Source organism: Xiphophorus couchianus, chromosome 1 (genome assembly GCF_001444195.1).
Source record: "Xiphophorus couchianus chromosome 1, X_couchianus-1.0, whole genome shotgun sequence".
NCBI classification, from domain to species: domain Eukaryota; kingdom Metazoa; phylum Chordata; class Actinopteri; order Cyprinodontiformes; family Poeciliidae; genus Xiphophorus; species Xiphophorus couchianus.
In genome coordinates, this window is record NC_040228.1 from 8,469,158 (window position 1) to 8,489,745 (window position 20,588).

The window sequence follows — 20,588 nt, forward strand, 5'->3', positions numbered from 1 at the left end:
GGTCCAGCAAGTACTTGCAATAATTTGTTCATAAAATTACAGTTCATATTTTTTCCATTCTCACACCCCGTCTAGGTTTATGTTTCCTTGTTAAATGAAATGGAGAGGAGATTCTTCTCTTTTTACCGAATGTGTGGGACAGAATTCCAGTCTAAAATCAGAAGTTTTGGGAAAATACACAAAATGTTTAACAATGCTACCAAATACTGAAGAAATAAACTTTGCAGGAAAGCAAAAGGTTTATTGGTATTTTTTTTTCTTTGGTCTATCAATGTTCTTGAGAGGCTTAACTCAACTTTAATTAAAACGCTTTTCAAGCTGGAGGCAACCAAAACTGGTTTACGGCAACAAAAATGCAGCGATTGAATATGTGTAACAATAAAGTAACATTATCAAAGCATAAAAAAGAAGATAGAAAAAACAGAACACACAAGTTCAACACTAATACAAAAGCACCCGAACTAAATCCATATCAAGACAGACAGGGAGCTGATTTTACCAAGAAGAAATAATCCTAGCTGACCTAGAAAAGGAAACGTTTTGTCTGATTCAAAGTTAGATGGCGGGGGAAAAAATGTATGTCTTTTTATGCAGTGCAAGTTTACATCTGGGTTTTAAATGTAAACACACACCAATAATTGGACTGTTTAGCCTTGATTAATGTGCAGAATATTGTGCAGAACACAGCAGTGAAATTCAGTGTTTGTTCCATCGCATTAAAAGTAAAACTTACTGTAACTGTGAAGAAGTATTATAAGTGATCAGTTAAATAAACACAGATTTAAATGTTGTCTCAACCAAATCAGAGACCCACATTAATCGGGTGTCTGATTAATGTGTTGCCAGTTTGTACATACAATCCAGCAACAGTCACATCCACAAACTGTTTTCTTTCTGCTGAACCTGACATTTTCCAGATTGATAAGGCTTTTTATCTTCCAGCCAGGTGGCAGCATGCAGAATTCAGTAAATTTCTGCATGCCTTGTTTGCTATAAAGCCAGCAGTAGTGACGCGAGGCTCTGCGGTTTGCCCTTGTGCTGCTCTGATTCTTTTTGTGCATTCTTCTCTATAAGGCCTCAATATTCCTAACCGACTTTCTACTCATCTGCATTACAGTATTTGTGAAAACAAGAGGGCAAGTCTCTCTCTTCTTATGCACACAAGTGTGTTTGTGTGCACATGCAACTGCTGTCTGTCCCAGTTGGTGCCTGTGAAGCTGGGATCAACCCAGAAAACCCCTCCTGGCATGATTCCCCTCGTCTTACCCTGACTTCCCTCTGGTTCGCTCCCCTTTTTCTTTCGAAGCATTCAGTCTTTTTTGTGCTTCCTCTTCTGCTCCTCTCCTATTTTCAGAATTCACACAATTCCCCCTTTGGGCTTTAGCTCCTTTTAAGTTTTACTGCATGATGTTCACCATGTCTTTAAAACCTTGGTGTTTTACTTTTATTTGCATTCCTATCGGTCATCCACAATTTACGAGGTCAGTGTATATTTTTCTTACTTCTCTTTCAGGTTTGTTACAACTTACAGTTTAAATAATCATTTTTGACACATTTCCACCAGCCTATCGCAATAACTTGACGCTTCTCACTTTCTTTCCCTCCAGCTTTGAAACGGTGACTGCCTCCTCTAACAAACACAATTGGTTTTAACGTCCCCAATGTCCCTCTTCTAAGACCATCCTCACTATAATCAATCAATGCGACCCAGATAAAGCCAAGTTTAAACCCAGACCACTTTGATGCTCTGACCCATTTTCTCCAAACTTGTGTCTCTGTGATAAACACTGCTTCCACTTCCTCCCAGTGGTGTCAGATGGAGCTCCATGACGTGTTTGGTGCTTTGGATTAAGTACAGAGAGGAACGCTCGGGGGGGGAAGTAGGTGAAATGGCGGTGCATCAACGGGATGAAGGTTTACTAGCCTTTGTTATGGACTTGCAAAAGATTCAGACCCCATGTCGTCTTGTTTCCAACACCAAATTTTTTATCCTTAGTTTCGTACAAGCTGGGGTTAACTCGGTTATTAGCAAGTCTCTTCGCCTCTGTGATGAGCCTGCAGTAGGCCGTTTACTTTACAGACACGCATGCTAACTCTTATAGCCATGTGTTGAAGCTTGTTTCAAAACACTGTAGCCTAAACTCATTTAGCTTCCAATGAAGCCAATTTGTACTTTAATCCACATGAGGCAACATTTTAAAGTCACCATACACAACTGACTGACAGCTCACAGTAGTTCTGGAATTTGTTACTACAAAAAATATATCCTAAATTCTCTCTAGCTTCACATTTAGTGAAGGCTAATCCTCTGGAACAGCATGAGGGAACATTTTTTGTAGTTCTTTTGCTCGGAAAACTAGTTGCCAGTGCAAATGTTAGACATTTTGAGCAAAGTTTGAACTTCGGCTTAGACTTTGAAAATTTACTTTCTCATTCTGATGCTCAGTTTGAACTTCAGTCATGTGTCTTCGCCATATCTCCATACCTCAGTGCGTTGAATTGCTGTCATGTGTTTTGCTAATTTTCTGTTAGCTTTACATGCATGTACTGTAGTACCTCAAAAATGTCTGACTCCAAATAAGGAAGATTAGCAGCATAAAACATCATAAAGAGGTGCACTATGAATTCCTGATGCACCCTAAATAATCTCCTTGTATCTGTAGGTTAATGAAGTTAGCTTCACACAGTACCTCTATTTTTCACTGCTAAAATAAAGGACATTAACACGCACAAAGAGACGCAGCCACATAAACACACTATAAAGTCTCCAGCCACCCTTGCCCCACATCCCTCGGCTCCCTGCAAACAAAAGGCAGCACTTCCTGAAAGTCAGGAACAGCAGGGAACAGCTTCCTTTAGTATTTCACCAGGACTTAAAGAGAAGGAGGGAGGTATTAAAAAAAAAAAACACAGAAAGGTACAAAAGAAATGTCTGGAGTGGTTCACTCCTGAGCTGCTGTCTTCAGGTCTAAAGTCGATTTTAAACCCCGTAAGCATCAGCAATTACAAGTTTGATTTGTTTTTTTTGTTTAGTTTTTTCCCCAAGGACAGCATGAGGTAGTATGATGGCAGCAGTTTCCGACCAGAAAGCTAATGGACTGTTCCAGTAAATACTGTTCAAGCATAAAAACATCCATGATATACAAGTCTGTTGCCTTTTGCTTGCCACCTTGAGCTGATTCATTCTACATCACCGCGTTCAGACACATAGACAAAGAGGAAGGGTACTGAATGACCTTCAGGAGAAATATTAGCTTCAGAAATCTGCAGAAAGAAACAAGGAGAGAAAGAGAACAGTTGAAGAGAGGAGAGGGGAAGAAAATAAGACGAGACAGGGAACTGCTGTATTTTTCCCTCCTCTCACCCTGTACTCATTAAAGTTTTTTTTCTTTTTTCTAATTTGGACAGATATCTCCTCTGTCAGACTTCCTCTTTACACAACCCCCACATGGTTCAGTCCTAGCATTTGTGGGGTTTTTTTTTCTCTTTTTGTCATGAAGTGGTGTGGTAGGCGGTGAGGGAAACGCAGCAGACCCAAGGTTGAAGTGAAATGATGAGTTTAATCCAACACAAAAGTCCAAAAACCAGGCAGCACTGCTGAGCGGAAGCCAAGGCTCAACACAGGTAGCAACGGGGAAAACAAATGGACTACTGACGACAGACCACAACAAACAACTGCTTAGACAAAGACCCGACAGAGACGCCGAGACACAGGTGACATTAAATACACAGGAGGTAATCAGGGAACGAGACACACCTGGGAACAATCAAGGGGTAGACAGGACAACACGAGACTCAGAAGACACAGAAACTCAAAAATAAGCATACAGAGAAACTCAAACCATGACATTTTTACTTTTTTAATCTATAATTTTTGTTCCTTTTCTCTCCATCCTTCTTCACTCAGTGTAATTTCTCAGTTATCCAAGCTGCTTTTCCTTCCATCCGTCTTACTTTAGATGCTTTTTCTGGTCTCATTTTTCTCTTTGCAATTTTCTGTTCACTAGATTTAAGGAGAGGTTGCAGCTAAAACTAACAAATGACAGTTAGCATGCGGCGTATTTTTCAAACTATAAATCAAACACGTTTGATCTGGTCCTGCTACTTAGTCTGAGTCATCTATGAAAACACATAACTCACTGGACAGGGGAAACATCAGTCCCGGTCACTAGACGGCATTTATAAAACATAAATACTGAATCATGTCAACAATGCAAACCACGAAGCAGAGCATTTATATCCTAATTAATTCAGCTGAATCTCACTCATTTCAGTAGCATCAGTTCACACCAAAGGACAAGTTAGCTTTCTATATGCGAAGAAAAAAAGAGATTCAATTCAAATCAATATACTAAATCATTTCAAAGTCATCTTACCAGCATATCTCCTACTTATTTGTTTAATAAGTAGACTCTGTGGAAAGTCTGGTGTGTGTTTACAATACAACCAACATAGCATGTGCACAACAAAGAGAATAAGAGAAGTAATGGCGTTAGCCGTAAACAAAACCTGACCTGAAACAAACCAGAGGCAAGCTGACAGTGTTACCATTTTATTCCTTAACTTTTAACATAAATTCAGTTTGACCTTCTCTATCAGTATCATTTTGAATGTTTCTATTGGGCTTCTTCATATTTACAGGACGAAATACCAAGAAAATATGCCTCTATTCAGTCCTATCATCTGTTTTCCGTCAACCATCTTTAGAATAAGTTCGTCCCTTATTGCTTCCATCCCTGTGGAACTGAAGTGCATCCATCCCATCATCAAGCGCAACCTTCCCACCTCCAAAGGTCACCCGCAGCTGAATGGATCAGTGGTTTGGGAGCAGGAAGAGTGGATGAACGAGAAAACAAGAGAGAGAGAGAGGGGAATGAGTGAGTGGCAGCCTTGGTGTGACAGAAGTATTGAAGGTGAAGTCCGGCTGGAGGAGGAGACGAACAAGGAAAGGATTTTAAGGGAGAAAAGGGAGGGAGAAAATAAAACTCTTGCATCAGCATTCCTGTACGTTTCTGTGGGAGAGATGGGAGGAGGAGGAGCGGGAGAGAGAATGGGAGGTGATAATAAATGGGGAGAAATAAATTAAAAGAACACAGGAGGGGAGCTGTGGGTGAGTGATGGGAGGAAAGGAAAACAGGGGCAAAGAAAATGAGGAGCAGCGAACAATGTCAGCTTAATTGAATTCATTATAGGTAATGTATGTTTTACAAGGTATGTGAATTAAAGGTCAGTGTTCAGAAATGGTATGTGATGGTTTGAGACAGTGTGAAGCTAATGTGCAGCACTGAAATTCAAATGTGAAACAAAGCACTTAGACTTCCTTTCATTACATATGCAGCTACAGGCACAATGTTTTGAGTCTGGCACATTTTGGACCAAAATATGTTGAAATAAACATGACATGTTTGATGGATCTCCATGAAGCCTGAAATCCTGTTTGCATCATGCGACTCAAATCCTCCAACAATCTAAACTGATCCTCATGAAAGATGCAGCAGAAGCTGTTCCAATCGCAGTCCAGCCCGGCAGAGGAATCCACTTCATGTGGACCCCTTCTCAGAGCTAATTCATCAAAATCTGCAGACAGACTTCTTCTTTTTTTTTTTTTTACTGTCTCTCTGGTTCAAAGTATAATATTCGCAGCCTACAGCAGTAGCATAGAGGTGCAGCTCCAGCGCTGCGTGCGCCTCTGCTTCTTAAAGAATATCGATATCAGTGCAGACTGTGGGCTGCGTCTGCCACATAGTCAATAATTCAACAGCCAGTCTTACCACTGTGAAGTTTAGGACCGCCATTGTCTGAGTGTTTACAAGGTACTTGTGTTTACGTGGGTCAGAACCGGTCTGCTTATCCTTATTACAATCATCTCTGTGTATCTACTTCATCTCTCTTTATTTCCAAAACATATCTCTGTTGTCTCGCCTTAATTAGTCATAGTTCCTGCATTGTGCCATGCAAAGTGTTCACACCCTTTGAAATGTTTCACCTTTTGCCTCATTACAACCACAAACCTAATTCCAGTTTTTCTGTGAAAGGTCTCAGAGGTCTGGGAGAAAGTTATTGGGAAAGAGCTCTGTTTAGGTCATCACCTGAAAATGGAAAGAGCACGGAGGAACAAACCCACCAACCATCGGTGGCTTAAACTGAACCAAACTGGACAGGATCATTAATCAGAGAAGAAGTTCTGTTTGTGGTTTTGGGACATGACAAACATGTGGAAGAAGAATTAAAAAGTAAACCTTCATGCAAAAGACCGTGTGTGTTATGCCTCAGCCTGCACAAGTACCATCTCCACAGTAAAACAAGATGGCAGTATGGGGAAACTTTTCTTCAACAGGGACATGGACCCTGCTCAAAGTTCACAGGAACATGGGTGGAGCTAAAACACGACACTACAGGAAAAAAAACCTGTTTGAGACTTCAGACTGGAGCGTAGATTCACCTTCCAGAAAACAACCACCCTAAACATACAGCCACGGCTTCAATGGAGGGTTTGGATTTCATCAAAATGTTATGTTAGAATGACCCAGTCAATGTCCATGTAGAAATAAAATTGAGTATGAGTAGCAGGGCTTGAACAGAGATACTCTCCATCTACTGTAATATGTCTAAGCTATTCACAAATTTCTTTTGAAAAAAACAAACATTTGATCAAAAAATCTCAGAACAAATGCATGAGACACTTTGAACTATGTATATTTTTTCTTCTGATTCAGTTAGGCGACACCCATGTTGCTCTATCACATGAAGTCCCAACAAAGTGCATTGACATTTGAGGTTTCCGATGAGAAGAAATGTGGAGCAGTAGAATGCTTTTTGCAGAGCATGGTATCTGCACTGTGTGTCCAAATGGTGAAAAACGGATGAGTGAGAATTTCCACTGCAGATGAGCGTGAACAAAAACTCTGAATCATCATTGTCAGGGTAAGGAGGGTGAGAGCCTCCTGCTTGGAAGGGATTTTGGACGTTTGCTCAACAGACAATAAACCGACGTGTGGAATGAAATGGCCTAGTCACACACGGTGAGCTGAGAGCCAGAAAACACTTAAGCAAATCAGTCATTTAGTTAGTCAACAAAAAGACACGACAAGACGAAAATAACTAGAGCACACTGGCTTTGATGAAGCTGCTTAATGTCCATGGACAGCTTTAGATAAGTACTACAGTGAGGACGTAATGCAATGCAATGTTGCATTGCATTGGTTAGGGATTTAAATGTGTACGCTCTCATAAAATATCTCAAACAGCTTTATTCTGCACAAACTAAAGGCTTTTAAACACAAAGATTAAACCATGACAACTGGTTTATACCTGTTCGTGAAAATCCAAATAGAAACTCGGCCATCAAAGTCAAAGAATAGAGATCCGATCCAGAGTATCAGCAAGTTGTCTTGAGAGAAGTAAATCGAAAGCACCCGAAAGGCAAATTAATAATATTTTACAACGTTCAAAGAAAAAGTACTGGTTTTATGAAACGGAAGGAGCCCCGTTTCTGGAAGCTTTGTCGGTACACTGTTAACTGGATCCACACTGAAAAATGCTGCTGAATTAGCTTAGAATTTGGGCAAAGCACATATGGCTTCTTTCCATAATCAATAGAAGACACAAAACTTTGCTAATAAGTGATCAATGCAGTAAGGCTGAGGGGGTGAAAATGCCTGCAATGAAAATATAGTCAAAATTGTTATTGGGAGATCCCTAAAATATCAAATGAAGGCGTGTGTGTGTTGTACATCCCTCTCGGCTGCCCTGCATCCATACAAAAGAAGAAACTTTATGAATGTATTGTGGGAACACACAGTTCACCCAGATAAAAGCAGCCAAACCCAGATCAGCTGCCAGAAACCCAACCATCCAATTCTGACCCACATCAGGGGCCTCAGCAAGGGCCATCAAGCCAGTATAGATTGTGGGAAAGGGACACTGAGCAGAAAAAAAGGATGAGAAAAAGAACATGGTGACAAATTGTCTTCCGGAAACAAAAGCAGGAAGTCTAGCAGAATAAATCCTATCAAGCGGAGCATGACATTAATTGGGTTTTGTTCGTCTTCACTTTGGCTTGCTTCGACATCCAAGTTACCACTTTAGTTTTCAATGCAGTGTTTTCCTGAACACACTTGGTTAAGTAAAAAATTCCCCCGAGCGATGCCAGAGAGGCAGAGATGAAATGAGCACAAGATGAGATCAGAGACAGAATCCCCTGAGGCTCTGAGACAAAATAAGCACAACAAACAGAGTTTTCAGAGACCTAAGTGAACGGGAGCATAAATCAGGATCGTCCTGAGCTGTGAGTGTTTAAATAAAATGTTAAGATCAGATCTCAAATGGACGTTGAACTGTAGTCGTATGCTGCATCTTAACAGGAAATGTCCTATAAATAGCTCAGCAGCTCTAAAATCTGGTCTTTATCAAAACACTTGGTGGAGCATCAGATCGCCTGCATGAATATAAACGGGGACACAGAAAAGAAAACAGCAGTTTTTGATCTGAGCCCGTGGAAACTTTTTAATCTGACCTTGTCCAGCTCCTGCTGCAGGACTTGTTTGGCGACCTCCAGGTCCTGCAGCCGGACTCGGAGCTCTTCGTTCTCCTGCTCCAGCCGACTCCTCTTCTTCTCCAAACTGTCCAGCTGGCTGTGGATTCGGATGGAGACATCCTTCGCCACCTGAAGAAAAGCGGAATGAGAAAAAGTTATAGCTGGCTAGTGAGTAAAAAAACTGCTTAAAATCTGAAGGAATAGAAAAATAATACATTCTACCTTACTTTAGAGTAAAAAAAAAAAAGACATATCCTTTAGGCAAAATAATCTGTTTTAATAATTACTCTCAAAAACCATTACAAGCAAAATCGCTGATCATTCATGGAAACATAAAAAAACAAACACAACATACTCTTAAATAGAGGTTTCCAGCAAGTAAAGTATTTGCCAGTTAACTTCCTAGTTTTATTAAGAAAACAAACAGCATTAACTGGTTTACAGCACAAAATAGCAATATGTAGTTTTGGGGCATTTAATTCACAAGCCATTATTTGACCAGTTAATCTGTCATCAGAGCCAATTCAGGGATTTTTGTCAATTCACTTCAAGTCAAAAATACTTTATTAATCTCAAAGGAAAATTAGGCATTGCTGCAGCTCATAGAAATTTCTTGAATGAGCCAGTGTAGATGCATAAGGCATTACAGACTTCCTGTAACAGTCAGTCTTACAGCGGTTCTGGAAAAGCCTCTGACTGAAGACACTCTGTTGTCTAGTGAAGATGACGCTCAGGCTTGTTCATTATGTTTTTCTTATATTTTATGAAGAATCCCTTCTAATACAATCACCTCCAGAGGTTTCAGAGCCGTGTCCAGAACAAAACTAATGGCAGACGAGATTACGCTCTCCACCACACGTCGATAACTGATGGATAAATAACTGATGTACTGCTAAATATTAGCTGTAATTACAGCTTTACGCTCATTTATGTAATAGAAAGACTACAGCAATAAAATTAACGTCAAATTAAAAGTTTGTTCCGTAAATGGGAAGAAGTTGATTGTTATGGTCAATCAGTTTTACTTTTCGTATGTTCCAATTTATGTTCATGAGGAGGAAATTTTTTAAAATCTAATCTGCCCCTAGAGCACTCAAGAGGGCTCTGATATTTCATACATAAATTGATCTCATGAAAGTCTGATTGTGTCCTCCCAGGGGCGGCTCTTCATTAAAAGTTTGTAAAGTCAAAGAGTGAAACTAAAGTCAACCACTTTATGTCTGCAGCGCAGCTCTCAGTCAGATCTAATCTTTCCATCTAATTTTTTGCCGTCGTGTTCTCCAAACCCGCAACAGTCACATAACAAGCTGAGCAGTTCAAACCACGGTCGGATAACTGCGCACCAGTCAATACAACAACAAATCACATCGCAGCGGCTTCCACTCTATTTTCAACTGCATTGGGTGAAACTAAAGCGAGAAAGCAAACTGTGAACAATGTGCCAAATATAACCACCTAAAAGAGAACAATTAGACATTGTAGCATTTATACCAGGGCCGCCTAAATTTTACCTTCATATGCCACACTATTATCTGGTTACATACAAAATATTAAAGTGAGGAGGACATTTTTATTTTATTTTTTGGAGAATGACTTTCACATGTGCCTGGAGTACTAAATGACCTCAGTCCATTAACTAATGAATTAATTATTACTTTGGCTATTCATAGTAAATAAGTGATTTCTTAGAAAATCAGAATAAGACTAGAAATGCCCCCATTTCATTCCTGCCACATTAGTCAAACCTGTTAGAAACCGGTCATACAATCACTGGCCGTGGCAAATTTGAGAAATCTTATTTGAGTTGAAAGAAATTCTGATGCCAGTGGCTTCTTCGTACTTGACAATATTTTGTTTTGTTTTTTTCACTAATCCTCTCACATCACTTCTGCCAATCCGTAGAGCAACCCTACATTAGTGGCAGGTTGCTGCACCGCCACCGTCAGCTTCCAGCCTACTATGGAGAAGAAAACATCGCCATTGTTTTCAGGGAGTATCATCGACAAGTGAGAAAATCGGAAGGGATTGGTTGTTTCCGCAAATCACTGAACCTGACGTCCTGGGTGATAATTTACAGCTGGCACAGAACTAAACCAAACCCCATCTCATTACAATCCTTCTGAAGTTAGTATTATAAGACCCAGTACGTCTATTGTAAAAAATACTACTGTAAACTGTTTGTTTTCACAGCAATCAGCTCCATATGTAATTTGGAGGAGTACGAGTGTCTCTCCAGGTTGCAGCAACATTTCATGGAAAATACAGCACCAGCTGACCTTTGTGTACAACAAAACTTGGTAAAAAAAAAACCAATAGATTTATTGGTGAGGAAATCATGGGTTTCTTTCTTGCAGCTGCTTGTTGAGATGGTTTCAGCCAGAGCGGTGACATGAGCAAGAGCAATACAGTAACTCACAAGCAGTGCTGCCAGCCAATCCAAATTTAATGGTGTTCTGATGTTGCAGCGTAATATCATACCCAAGACCAAATGTATTTCTTTTTAATCCTGAACGCTGTATTAGACTTGATTGCATGAAACTATAATGACTCCCGTTGGAAGCTAATCAAAAGGAAAACGAGTGTGCTAATTAACTCACTCATTGGCTCATAAAAGGACTCAAACTCTATTTATTAAACAAAATTTAAACATTTACACAGACCAAACCTTGAGTGCTGCACCACACTTGCAAGCTACCATCTATGACAAAACAGAGATGGGAATGATCAGTGCACTAAGTGTAGGCCTGACTGATTGTCTGTTTGTGAGATGAGTTTTCAGTCAATATTCAGATATAACAGATCCAGAGGCCCCGACCACAAAATGCATCTCATAAAATGTAACACAAGACTGGAGAGTTTGTTTTAGGCATCCAGGCATGGTTCAATAGTAACTCAAGTGTTCCCGCATTACAGTCACTGAATCTATCTAACAATTAGAAACTCAGATGAATCCATATTGCATCTAGGGGACTTTGTTCTTTTTTTGTGTCAATACTAATCTGCATCATATCTCTACATTTGTTTGTTTTTGTTTTTCTCTATAGAGTTGCCTGTGTGCCTGGCCATAACTGTGTGTAATAACGCCAGCCCCTCAGTGTGTTTGTTTGAATTGTTGCCTGTCTGCAGCTGAATCCCACAATGATGGGCCTTGTACTGCCCACTCCTATTTTAGCCAAGCAAACCATGCCTGGGCTCCACCATGCTCCAATTCATGTTGTTTTATAAGTGTGTGTTTTGTGTGTTTGCACACTGGGGATTTTGATAACGCTATCTGCTCTAAAGTCAGATATAAATATAAATAAACACGCTGCTGTAACGTCTTTTCTTTAACTTATTTGTTCACTTTCCAGTTCATTTCTTATAATTTTCTAGTTTATCTTCTAATTAGAGTCTTTCAATATATTTTAGGCCAAAACAATTTATTACCCAGTATTATTCAGATGCAGTCATTCTACTCCAGGAAGACGTAATCTGAAACATGTATTGTTGTTGTGCATCTCTACAGAGATAAAATTCCCAACAGTATGCACGAGTGCGATTGCTAAAGTGCTCCTTTACAATGGTGTGCTGATTCGGGAAAAGATCTGGCTGTTTAGCTACTGAATGCGCCACAAACTTTTTAACTGTGGTAATGGGTGTTCATAAAGACCAAGCACCATGTTGAAACTGCTGACATTTGAAAAGCCGTACAAAGCTGAGAAAGAAAGTGAATTTAATAGTGATCTCATAAATCTTCTTGATCTCATAAAATGCAATCGTAAAAAGTTCATACTTAACACAAGTAAAGGGTTCCTAACAGGTGAGTAGACATTTTTGCCTGCAACAAGGGTTACACTGATGCAGCACTAAAGATGCTTTCTCCAAACACTCTACTATTGCTTAAATAAAAACTGATATTAATGCATGCAAACATCTGTGCAGACCACACACATTCTGGATACAAATTGATTAGATTCCTACCTTCAGGTCAGCGCTACAGAACACTATTTTCAAAAACCAGCCGCTAAAGACCCAGACTGCCTCTCTTATGACTGCAAGGAACAACCGTACGGTCAGAGTAGTCAGCTACTGTGCTGTGAAACAAAATAAGCATCACGAGCTGCATTCCCTTTTTTGTCCTTTTCTTTGTTTTCTTACTGTTTCATTTATCACTTGTTCTGTTTCCTCTAAGATTACATATTATTATGTAAAGTTTGAGTTCTTACAAACCCCTTTGTAAATACAATCTTTACCAATAATGCTGATTATGACAATAATAATAACTTTAATTTTATTCCTAAGCTGTCAAAAAACAGCCATTTTTGTCAATGAATTTTTAACTTAACTCTAAGACTGATGTTTTTGTCAAGAAAAGTGAGGGAAAATGGCAACTGTGGTACACCAGGCAGCCATATTTGATTTGTTTTAACTCTCAAAGTTGATCAAAGACCTCTGGCTTTCCAAGGCAAAATGTCCACTTTATTGCATCTTCTATTGATTGTCCTGGTTTGGAGCTGAGACATTTTGACTTCTGTCTACAAATCAAATGCACCATGAGCTCATGCCAGTTCTCTTTAGTTCTGCTCCTCTTCTCCTATAGTGTCCTATTATTTAACATCACTTTGTTGATCTTTCACTGCCGCTAAATACTTAATTGTTCTTCAATGTTGAAGGAAAGAATTTCACACCATCGAAGCCATTATATTGCACCTAGCAACAGCACTTTAAGTGTAATTAAAGCTCACTTAGAGGGAAGCAAAGAGAAGAGGAAAAAAACAGAAGGAGCCAGGAAAGTCAGTCGTTCTCTAATGCTTCTTCACCAAAGCACTATGCAAAGCACACACACACACACACACCCCCACACACACCCCAACCAGTACACAAACAGCCTCATGTTTATGATTCTACAGCAGTCACTCAGTTAGTCAACAAAGGATATTTTTCATGGAAAGCGTGTGTGACTGTGTGCGTTCGATTGTGGTCAACAACTGGAGTCTTGTTCCAGCTGTAATTCTTGCGTCTACGCACACACACACACAAATACCCGCACGCACATACACTTAGTGCACAAAAGCAGCTGCATGTAAAACCCCTCTGATAAAATCTACACAAAGGAGACTTGTTAAACGGAAGACCATTGCAGAGAAAAAGCAGCTGTGTGTGTCCTTTACAGTGCATGTTTGATTTTTATGCACTCTTGTACAATTATAGGTTTAAGATTCCCAAGAAGAACAGATGAAGACATTTGTTCAGTTTTATTTGAAAACTGTTTGAGTAAAAGGTTTGACAAGAATATAGCATTGTTGGTACGGCCACAAGGTTTCTTTGTTAATAATCATTCCTGTCAAAATGCTTGATAAAAATTGTGAAGAGAAAATCTTACATGAAAGGCAATACATGTTCTACACAGATAGGTGGCCAACGTATCATTAACAGTAAAGTTACTACTCAATCACCACACTGTCTTATTCCACAAGCAAAACATCCACAAAGTCATTGATGATCATGGTTGGTTGGTTATTTAAATGGAAAATTAAGGTTTGAATTAAAGCCTCATAAAAAAAAAAATCCTGATTCAAAGTTTTGATTTGTTTGTCTAGATTCAAAGGTCTTGAGTATGAAGCTACTGATGACAGATACCAGGTGGCACCTCAAAACAGTTCATGCACTGCTAGGTCAGAGCTGGTACGGTAACATATGGCTGTGTAAATCATATGCAGATGGCAGAGATGTCTAGGTTCCTGTTTATGTATTTATAAGGATTTACTTATTCACTTATATTTAATTTGCTCTAACTTCTTACAGGATGTGGCCGTCAACTGCATATTAAAAGGGAACCGCTGTCTTACCCAGCAACAAAGGCAAACCCCCCCCCAAAAACTTGACACTTTCTGAAAAACGTAAGAGGAAACAGACCAACTATGCAGCAGGCTTGTTGACATTATTGGGATATCGCAACATAAATATATTCTACTACAACACTGTGGAGAAACGCACTCAGAAAAATCAATCGAGCAACATAGTTTGAAATGTTATTTAAGGTTGGTGCGATTTTCTACAGTTGTTCGAGTTTGGTTTCTACTGATTCTTTTGTGTGTTAGATAGTTTTCTGTGCCTTAGCCATTCTGTTATTAAGTGAAATAAAACATAATTATTCATTGTGGTGCATAAAGCTGACATTGTTCATTGTTCACTTTGTGTTTTCATTTAGCTCAGCACTGTGGCTCAGTTTGCTCTTTACCGAGTCACAAATCATCGTGGCTTCACGTTGGGAAATGATGACTCGACTTAAATGGAAAAGTATCTCAGATCTTTTAGCCAACATTGAAGGTAAGTGATTTTTTTCCCCTAAAGAGCAATAAAATATGCTTACAAAGTATGGTCCTTTGTGATGTAATAGACAGCCTCTTATATTGCTGAGTCCTGCAGTTTAGCACGTAAGAGAGGGTTGCAGAATCAGCTCGCAGCAGAAACCTACAGAAAACGACTGGTTTGGATAACTAGCATGGTCGTTAAATCTAAACTCCATCTTGTTTTACAACATACAGGTACTGTATAAAAGACATATAGACATACAGTATATATATATATATATATATATATATATATATAACCTCTATATGTAAAATCAGGATAAACATTTCCTGTCAAGGTCAGTTAGAGGCAGGGGTCTCAAACTCCAGTCCTCAAGGGCCGCAGTCCTGCAACTTTTAGATGTGCCTCTGCTGCACCACACCTGAATAGAATAATTAGGTCATTAGCAAGACTGGGAGAACTGATCTACACAAGGAGGAGGTAATTAAGCCATTTCATTCTAGTGTTTTGTACCTGTGGCACATCTAAAAACTGTAGGTCTGCAGCCCTCGAGGACTGGAGTATGAGACCCCTGAGTTAGAATAACCAAAACTATTTCTATTTACTAAATTATGTGTGTGAGCAAGGAAGAGAAATCTCTGTTACATGTGTTCTGTCTGAAGGAATGGGCCAAATTTTTAGCAAACCTGTGAAAGCTTGTGAAAAAATACAGAAAATGTCCTAACAAATAATAAAGGTATGTGATTTTCCTGAATCTAGACAAAGCTGTAGCAAAATGTCTCTATGGTTATTAAGTTACTTAGTAATTACAAAGATTTTTTGACAGTCCTAACTGTCCTAAAAACGGGAATGTTAAACAGTGAGGGAAAAAGTTTTTGTCTTTTTAGAAAGTGTATGTAAATATCCAGTTTCATTTAAATAGAAGGTAATAATTTATTTTTTATTCACAAATTACAAGCCGGCTGCTGTACACCAGGCAAGTAAACACTCCTAATGAAATAAAACAAATAAAAAGCATCTCCAGCAAACAAAAAGTCTGCCAAATTAGATTTTTTTTTTAAATTTCCCAAATTCACAATTTACTTTATTCTACAGTCAGTGTAACTTATAGTAACAAGCCTACAGAAGTAAAATGAAACATTACTGTCAGTTATGACAAAAGTAGTTAGAATTTCCACGACTGAGTGATTTTCGCAGGTGGCTACCAACACGACCGATTCAGCTCCGCATGCTTTATAAGCATCGATGCCGATTGACCCTTAGAAACAGTCACACAGCATCACCGTCTCTAAGTGCCCACTTAGGAGATATTACATCACCCATGGCGGCTTCATGTCTATATATAAAGGCATATGAGTGAGAGAGATGGAGGGAGCTGTGGCATGACAGCTGTTCCAGTTCAGCCTGTGATCATGTGTCTCCGGAGAGAGGGAGAAAGAGCCGGAGAGCAACAGGGAGAGAGGCGGCAGAGGGTATAGGAATGTGATGGATTCTCACCATCACTGGCACTTTGTTTGGCAGGTGGAACGCGTGATCTCACCTCCACTATCAACAGCAATCCTTTGATTCCGTCAACATATCTATGCATTCACGTGTCGCCTTAAGCACTTTCCGGACGCGTAAGGAAGTGTAAAAGGCCTTCCTTTTTGCATGATCTCAAAACAAAACAAAAAAAAGAGCGAGTGAGTCCTGTCTTATGCTCTCTGTACTTCAGCGCTCCTCACAAGTTTTCAATTAGATCTGGGTCTGTGGAGGGAGCTGGTCATCACAGATGTTTAATTTTGGAATTGGTGAACATTGGCTTCTTTTTCCACATACTGATTCACATTTTCCTCCCCTTAAATTGTTGGTGTTAGAACAATCTCGACATCATCTGACCAAAGCACACGCTTCCAGCTAAAAGCTTGAATAGCATCTGGTAAGGTTCATAAGATGTCACCGGTTTTCCAATCTTGGAGATTCAATTTAAGAAAACCAAAAAAGAAAACAAAGTCAAAGCTTAGAACACACTAATTGCATGCTAGTCTGGACATCTTTATCTAGCACTTTAAACCATTTAGAACTTTATGGGATTATGGCAGCACTGAAAACATTCTAATTACATGTTTATTGTCCCAAGACTGTAATAAAGAAGCAACCAAATGGATGCTTTAAAGCATTAATGTCACACAGATATAAACAGACAAGAGCTGCTGTTGTTCCTCTGCAGTCTGCAGGGAAGTAAAGAATGAGACAGGAATGGTAACTGGAACCATATACATTATAACACATGGTGCAACCGCAGGGGGTGGGATCACTGTGAAGTTCATGCATAGATGAAAAACGTACATGAGGAGCCCCTTACCTGACCTCATTCAGTAAACCAACTGCACTGAGTTCAGTTTTAGCTCCACGCCTCTCTTTGGCACACACAGCAGAGCATGTGGTGATGAGGAAAGGATGCAGGCTTGTTCAGATGGATGTTGCTGCTTCCTTCATCTAATGACTTTCAGGGACATTATGCAGTGCAAGTATGGCAAGTGAGGGTTTTTTTTTTTTTTAAATTTTGAAATAAAATTCCCATACCTTCAAACTGCCTTTGGCTTTTATACTCTCAGGACTTTTTACTGTATAGCTTCTTAAATTAAAGCCCTGAAACTACTCACTATTAGGGTCCCCGCAAATGCAGTAGTTTAATTTTAAGAGAGTAACGACATGAAAAAGTCTCTGTTAGAGACGCACCTGCTGACAGCACAAAACGATTTGAAGGTTGCTTTTTAAAACTGTTTTCACCGCCTTATGATAGCAATCAGTTTTATTTATTGTGAAGAGACATAGATGAAGGGCTCAAAAGAATGAATCAGTGAAACCGTGACGTAATGCTTTCAGCCTTGCTTCTGCCTACTGAAAGTCTTGCTCTCTCTCCTGCAGTCTGAATCAACTGTGAACTAGTGTTGTCAAACTGAAGGAATCTCCAGCACACCTCCACCATGCTCTACGTTGTTAAATCAGGAAGCGAAGATTGTTTTAAAACTGTTTAAGGTACGATTTTGTAAAATCCAGATTGAAGGTGACAATAGTTGATGAGAAATTGTTTAGAACTTGAGGTAATCTGCCGGAACAACATACGCAAAATTACCAGAAACAGAAATTGTACGGAGCTGTTGCTGGATAAATTTCAGTTGATCCTTTTTTATGTTGCTTAGAAACTAGACCTTTAGTGAACTGTTCACTGTTCACAGTTGAACTATGAACTATTATGAACTGATGTGAATACTTTCATAAAACATATTAAGAGATATTTGCCATACAGGAAAGCGTAACATGTCAGTCTATTCTAATTTCATTTAAGTCTAAATGGCTGCTGACTTGCCAACTACTCACTGGTTTTACACAGATTAACATTTTGTTACTGTTTGGAATTTTTGTGATCGTTATTAGAAAGGTAAGTTTATTTGGCTGCATGTTTTTTTCTATCAAGTTTTAACGTTTTACATTGTGGTAATCCAGCTGTGGACACGTCTCATCAAGCCACAGCTGAGAAAGTTTTCTGTTAAATAACTTCCTGAAACATAGTCAATCATCTCTGAGATATTACTGAGATATTATTTACTTTTACTCCTTTTGGCTCAGTAACAGCAACCAAACGGAAAATGTTAATACAATAACAGAAAGTATAATGTTATTTAAAAGTCTTCAAATTGCTTAATTTAATTTTTTTTTTTTTATGTTGTCGGATATATGAAATGAAGTCACAAATATATATATATATATATATATATATATATATATTTATTTATTTTATTTATTTTTTTTCTCCGAAGAGTTTTTGCGGCGCTAGTGGCTCGTATTTTTTCAACAGTAGGCAGACAGGAAGGAGGGTGAGGAGAGGGGGGAAGACATGCAGCAAAGGTCGTCGGGACTGGGAGTCGAACCCGCGACGTCCGCGTCGAGGACTAAGGCCTCCAAACGTGGGGCGTGCTAACACCCTGCGCCACCACAGCACGCCCCATATATATATATAATTATATATATTTTTATATAATTATAAAAATATATATATATTTAATATATATAACTATAAATATTTTTATATAATTATAAAAATATATATAATTTATATATATAAATAAATATATATATATATATTTTATTTATATGTATAAATATAATTTTTAAATATATAATATATATATTTTTTATAAAAGATTTTATAAAAATTTTATTTAAAAAGTTTTAAATAAAAAATATATAATTTATATATATATATATATATATATATATATATATATATATATATATATGCTGTATATGATAGTATATTAATACTAATATTAGCATTATTTTACTATTCATATTATTAATAACAATAACAATAAAAATTTGTAGTAGTAATAACAATGATTTTAAATATTAGTATTAATATACTAATATTAAAACATTGGTATTATTATTAGTATATCAATACTAATGTTGTTATTGATTAGTATTATTGCTACTTCAAATTTTTATTGTTGGTATTATTATTATGAACAAGTTCAAATGTTCTTCCAACAAAGAAGATGATTGTTGATATCAGAATGAACAGGATCAGATCAAACCCTGTTTCCATCATGGGAGAAGAAGTTTAGGTGTTTGAGGAATATAAACACTTCGGTGTTCAACTGGACAACAGTCTGGACAGGAGACGCAACAGTGAAGCGTCTATAAGAAGGGACAGAGCAGACTGGGCTTCTGGAGGGAGATAAGATCCTTCAAGATTTGCAGCAAGATGCTGCAAATCTTCTATAACAGTGGTCCCCAACCTTTTTATCACTGCGGACCGGTCAAGGCTTGGCATTTTTACTGCCGCCCGGTAGAAGGGGTGCGGGGAGGGTGAACCGTCAGACAGGCTTCTGCATGTGCCCGCTTTAGTTTAGTTCACATGGCACCATTTTAATTTTTTTGCCCCGATTTTTTCCTTACGTCAATCTTAGAACGTTCTGAATGTGGCTTGCGATAATCGTAACCGATCATCCTGCTGTGTGGTGACTTACGTAGAACGTTGGGACCGCTCCGATCTAAAATCGGGCATTTTCAACATGTTGATTGACTTGGCCAGACTATCGCGGCGCGTGGACCGGTACCGGCCCACGGCCCGGGGATTGGGGACGACTGTTCTATAAGTCTGTTGTTGAGTGCGCCATCTGTTGGGGCAGCATCAGCCAAGGATCTAAAAAGATCCCTGGCAGAACCAGGCTGGTTCTGTTCTTGTTCTCTTCTGGGGATGTCCGTGGAACCTCTGGAGATGATAATGTAGAGAAGGATTCTTCATAGGATCAAGAAAATTCTGGACAATCCTGACCATCCTCTTCACAAGGCTGTTTTGGAAGGGAAGAGCATCCATCCTCAGTCAGAGGCTTCTTCAGGTTCAGTATGGTACTGACCGCTTCAAGAGATCTTTCCTGTGGACAGCCATCTTCAATGGCTCTTTGAAGAATCTTGATGAGCTACAACATTTAATTTTCTTTGGGATCAATAAAGTATTTTTGAATTTAAACTGAAACAGAAAATTTAACAGTGTAATTAAATGTAAAGTTAAGCTCTCAATACCTGGCTTTATGATCCCAATAAATAAGCAAGTCCACAGGAAGAATATATAACAAATAAAAACAGGAAAAAACCACCATAGTACATAATAACCCAGGGAAGGCAAAATAAACACAAACTAAGAAACATTAACAAAAATGGCTCCCATATGTTGTCTTTGTTTTTGTGAGACAACACATTTTCCCCAGTC

At 38.7% G+C, this 20,588-nt stretch overlaps 1 protein-coding gene across 4 annotated transcripts in view; it reads right to left on the minus strand.

Moving 5' to 3' along the window:
- The window catches only part of mtcl2 (microtubule crosslinking factor 2), a 95,847-nt gene that overhangs the window by 60,105 nt on the left and 15,154 nt on the right, over positions 1-20,588 (minus strand). For all 4 annotated transcript variants that reach the window (XM_028012269.1, XM_028012255.1, XM_028012247.1 and 1 more), the window contains exon 4: positions 8,516-8,665. In XM_028012269.1, coding sequence (XP_027868070.1) covers positions 8,516-8,665 — 150 coding nt within the window. The remainder of the gene's footprint in view (positions 1-8,515; positions 8,666-20,588) is intronic.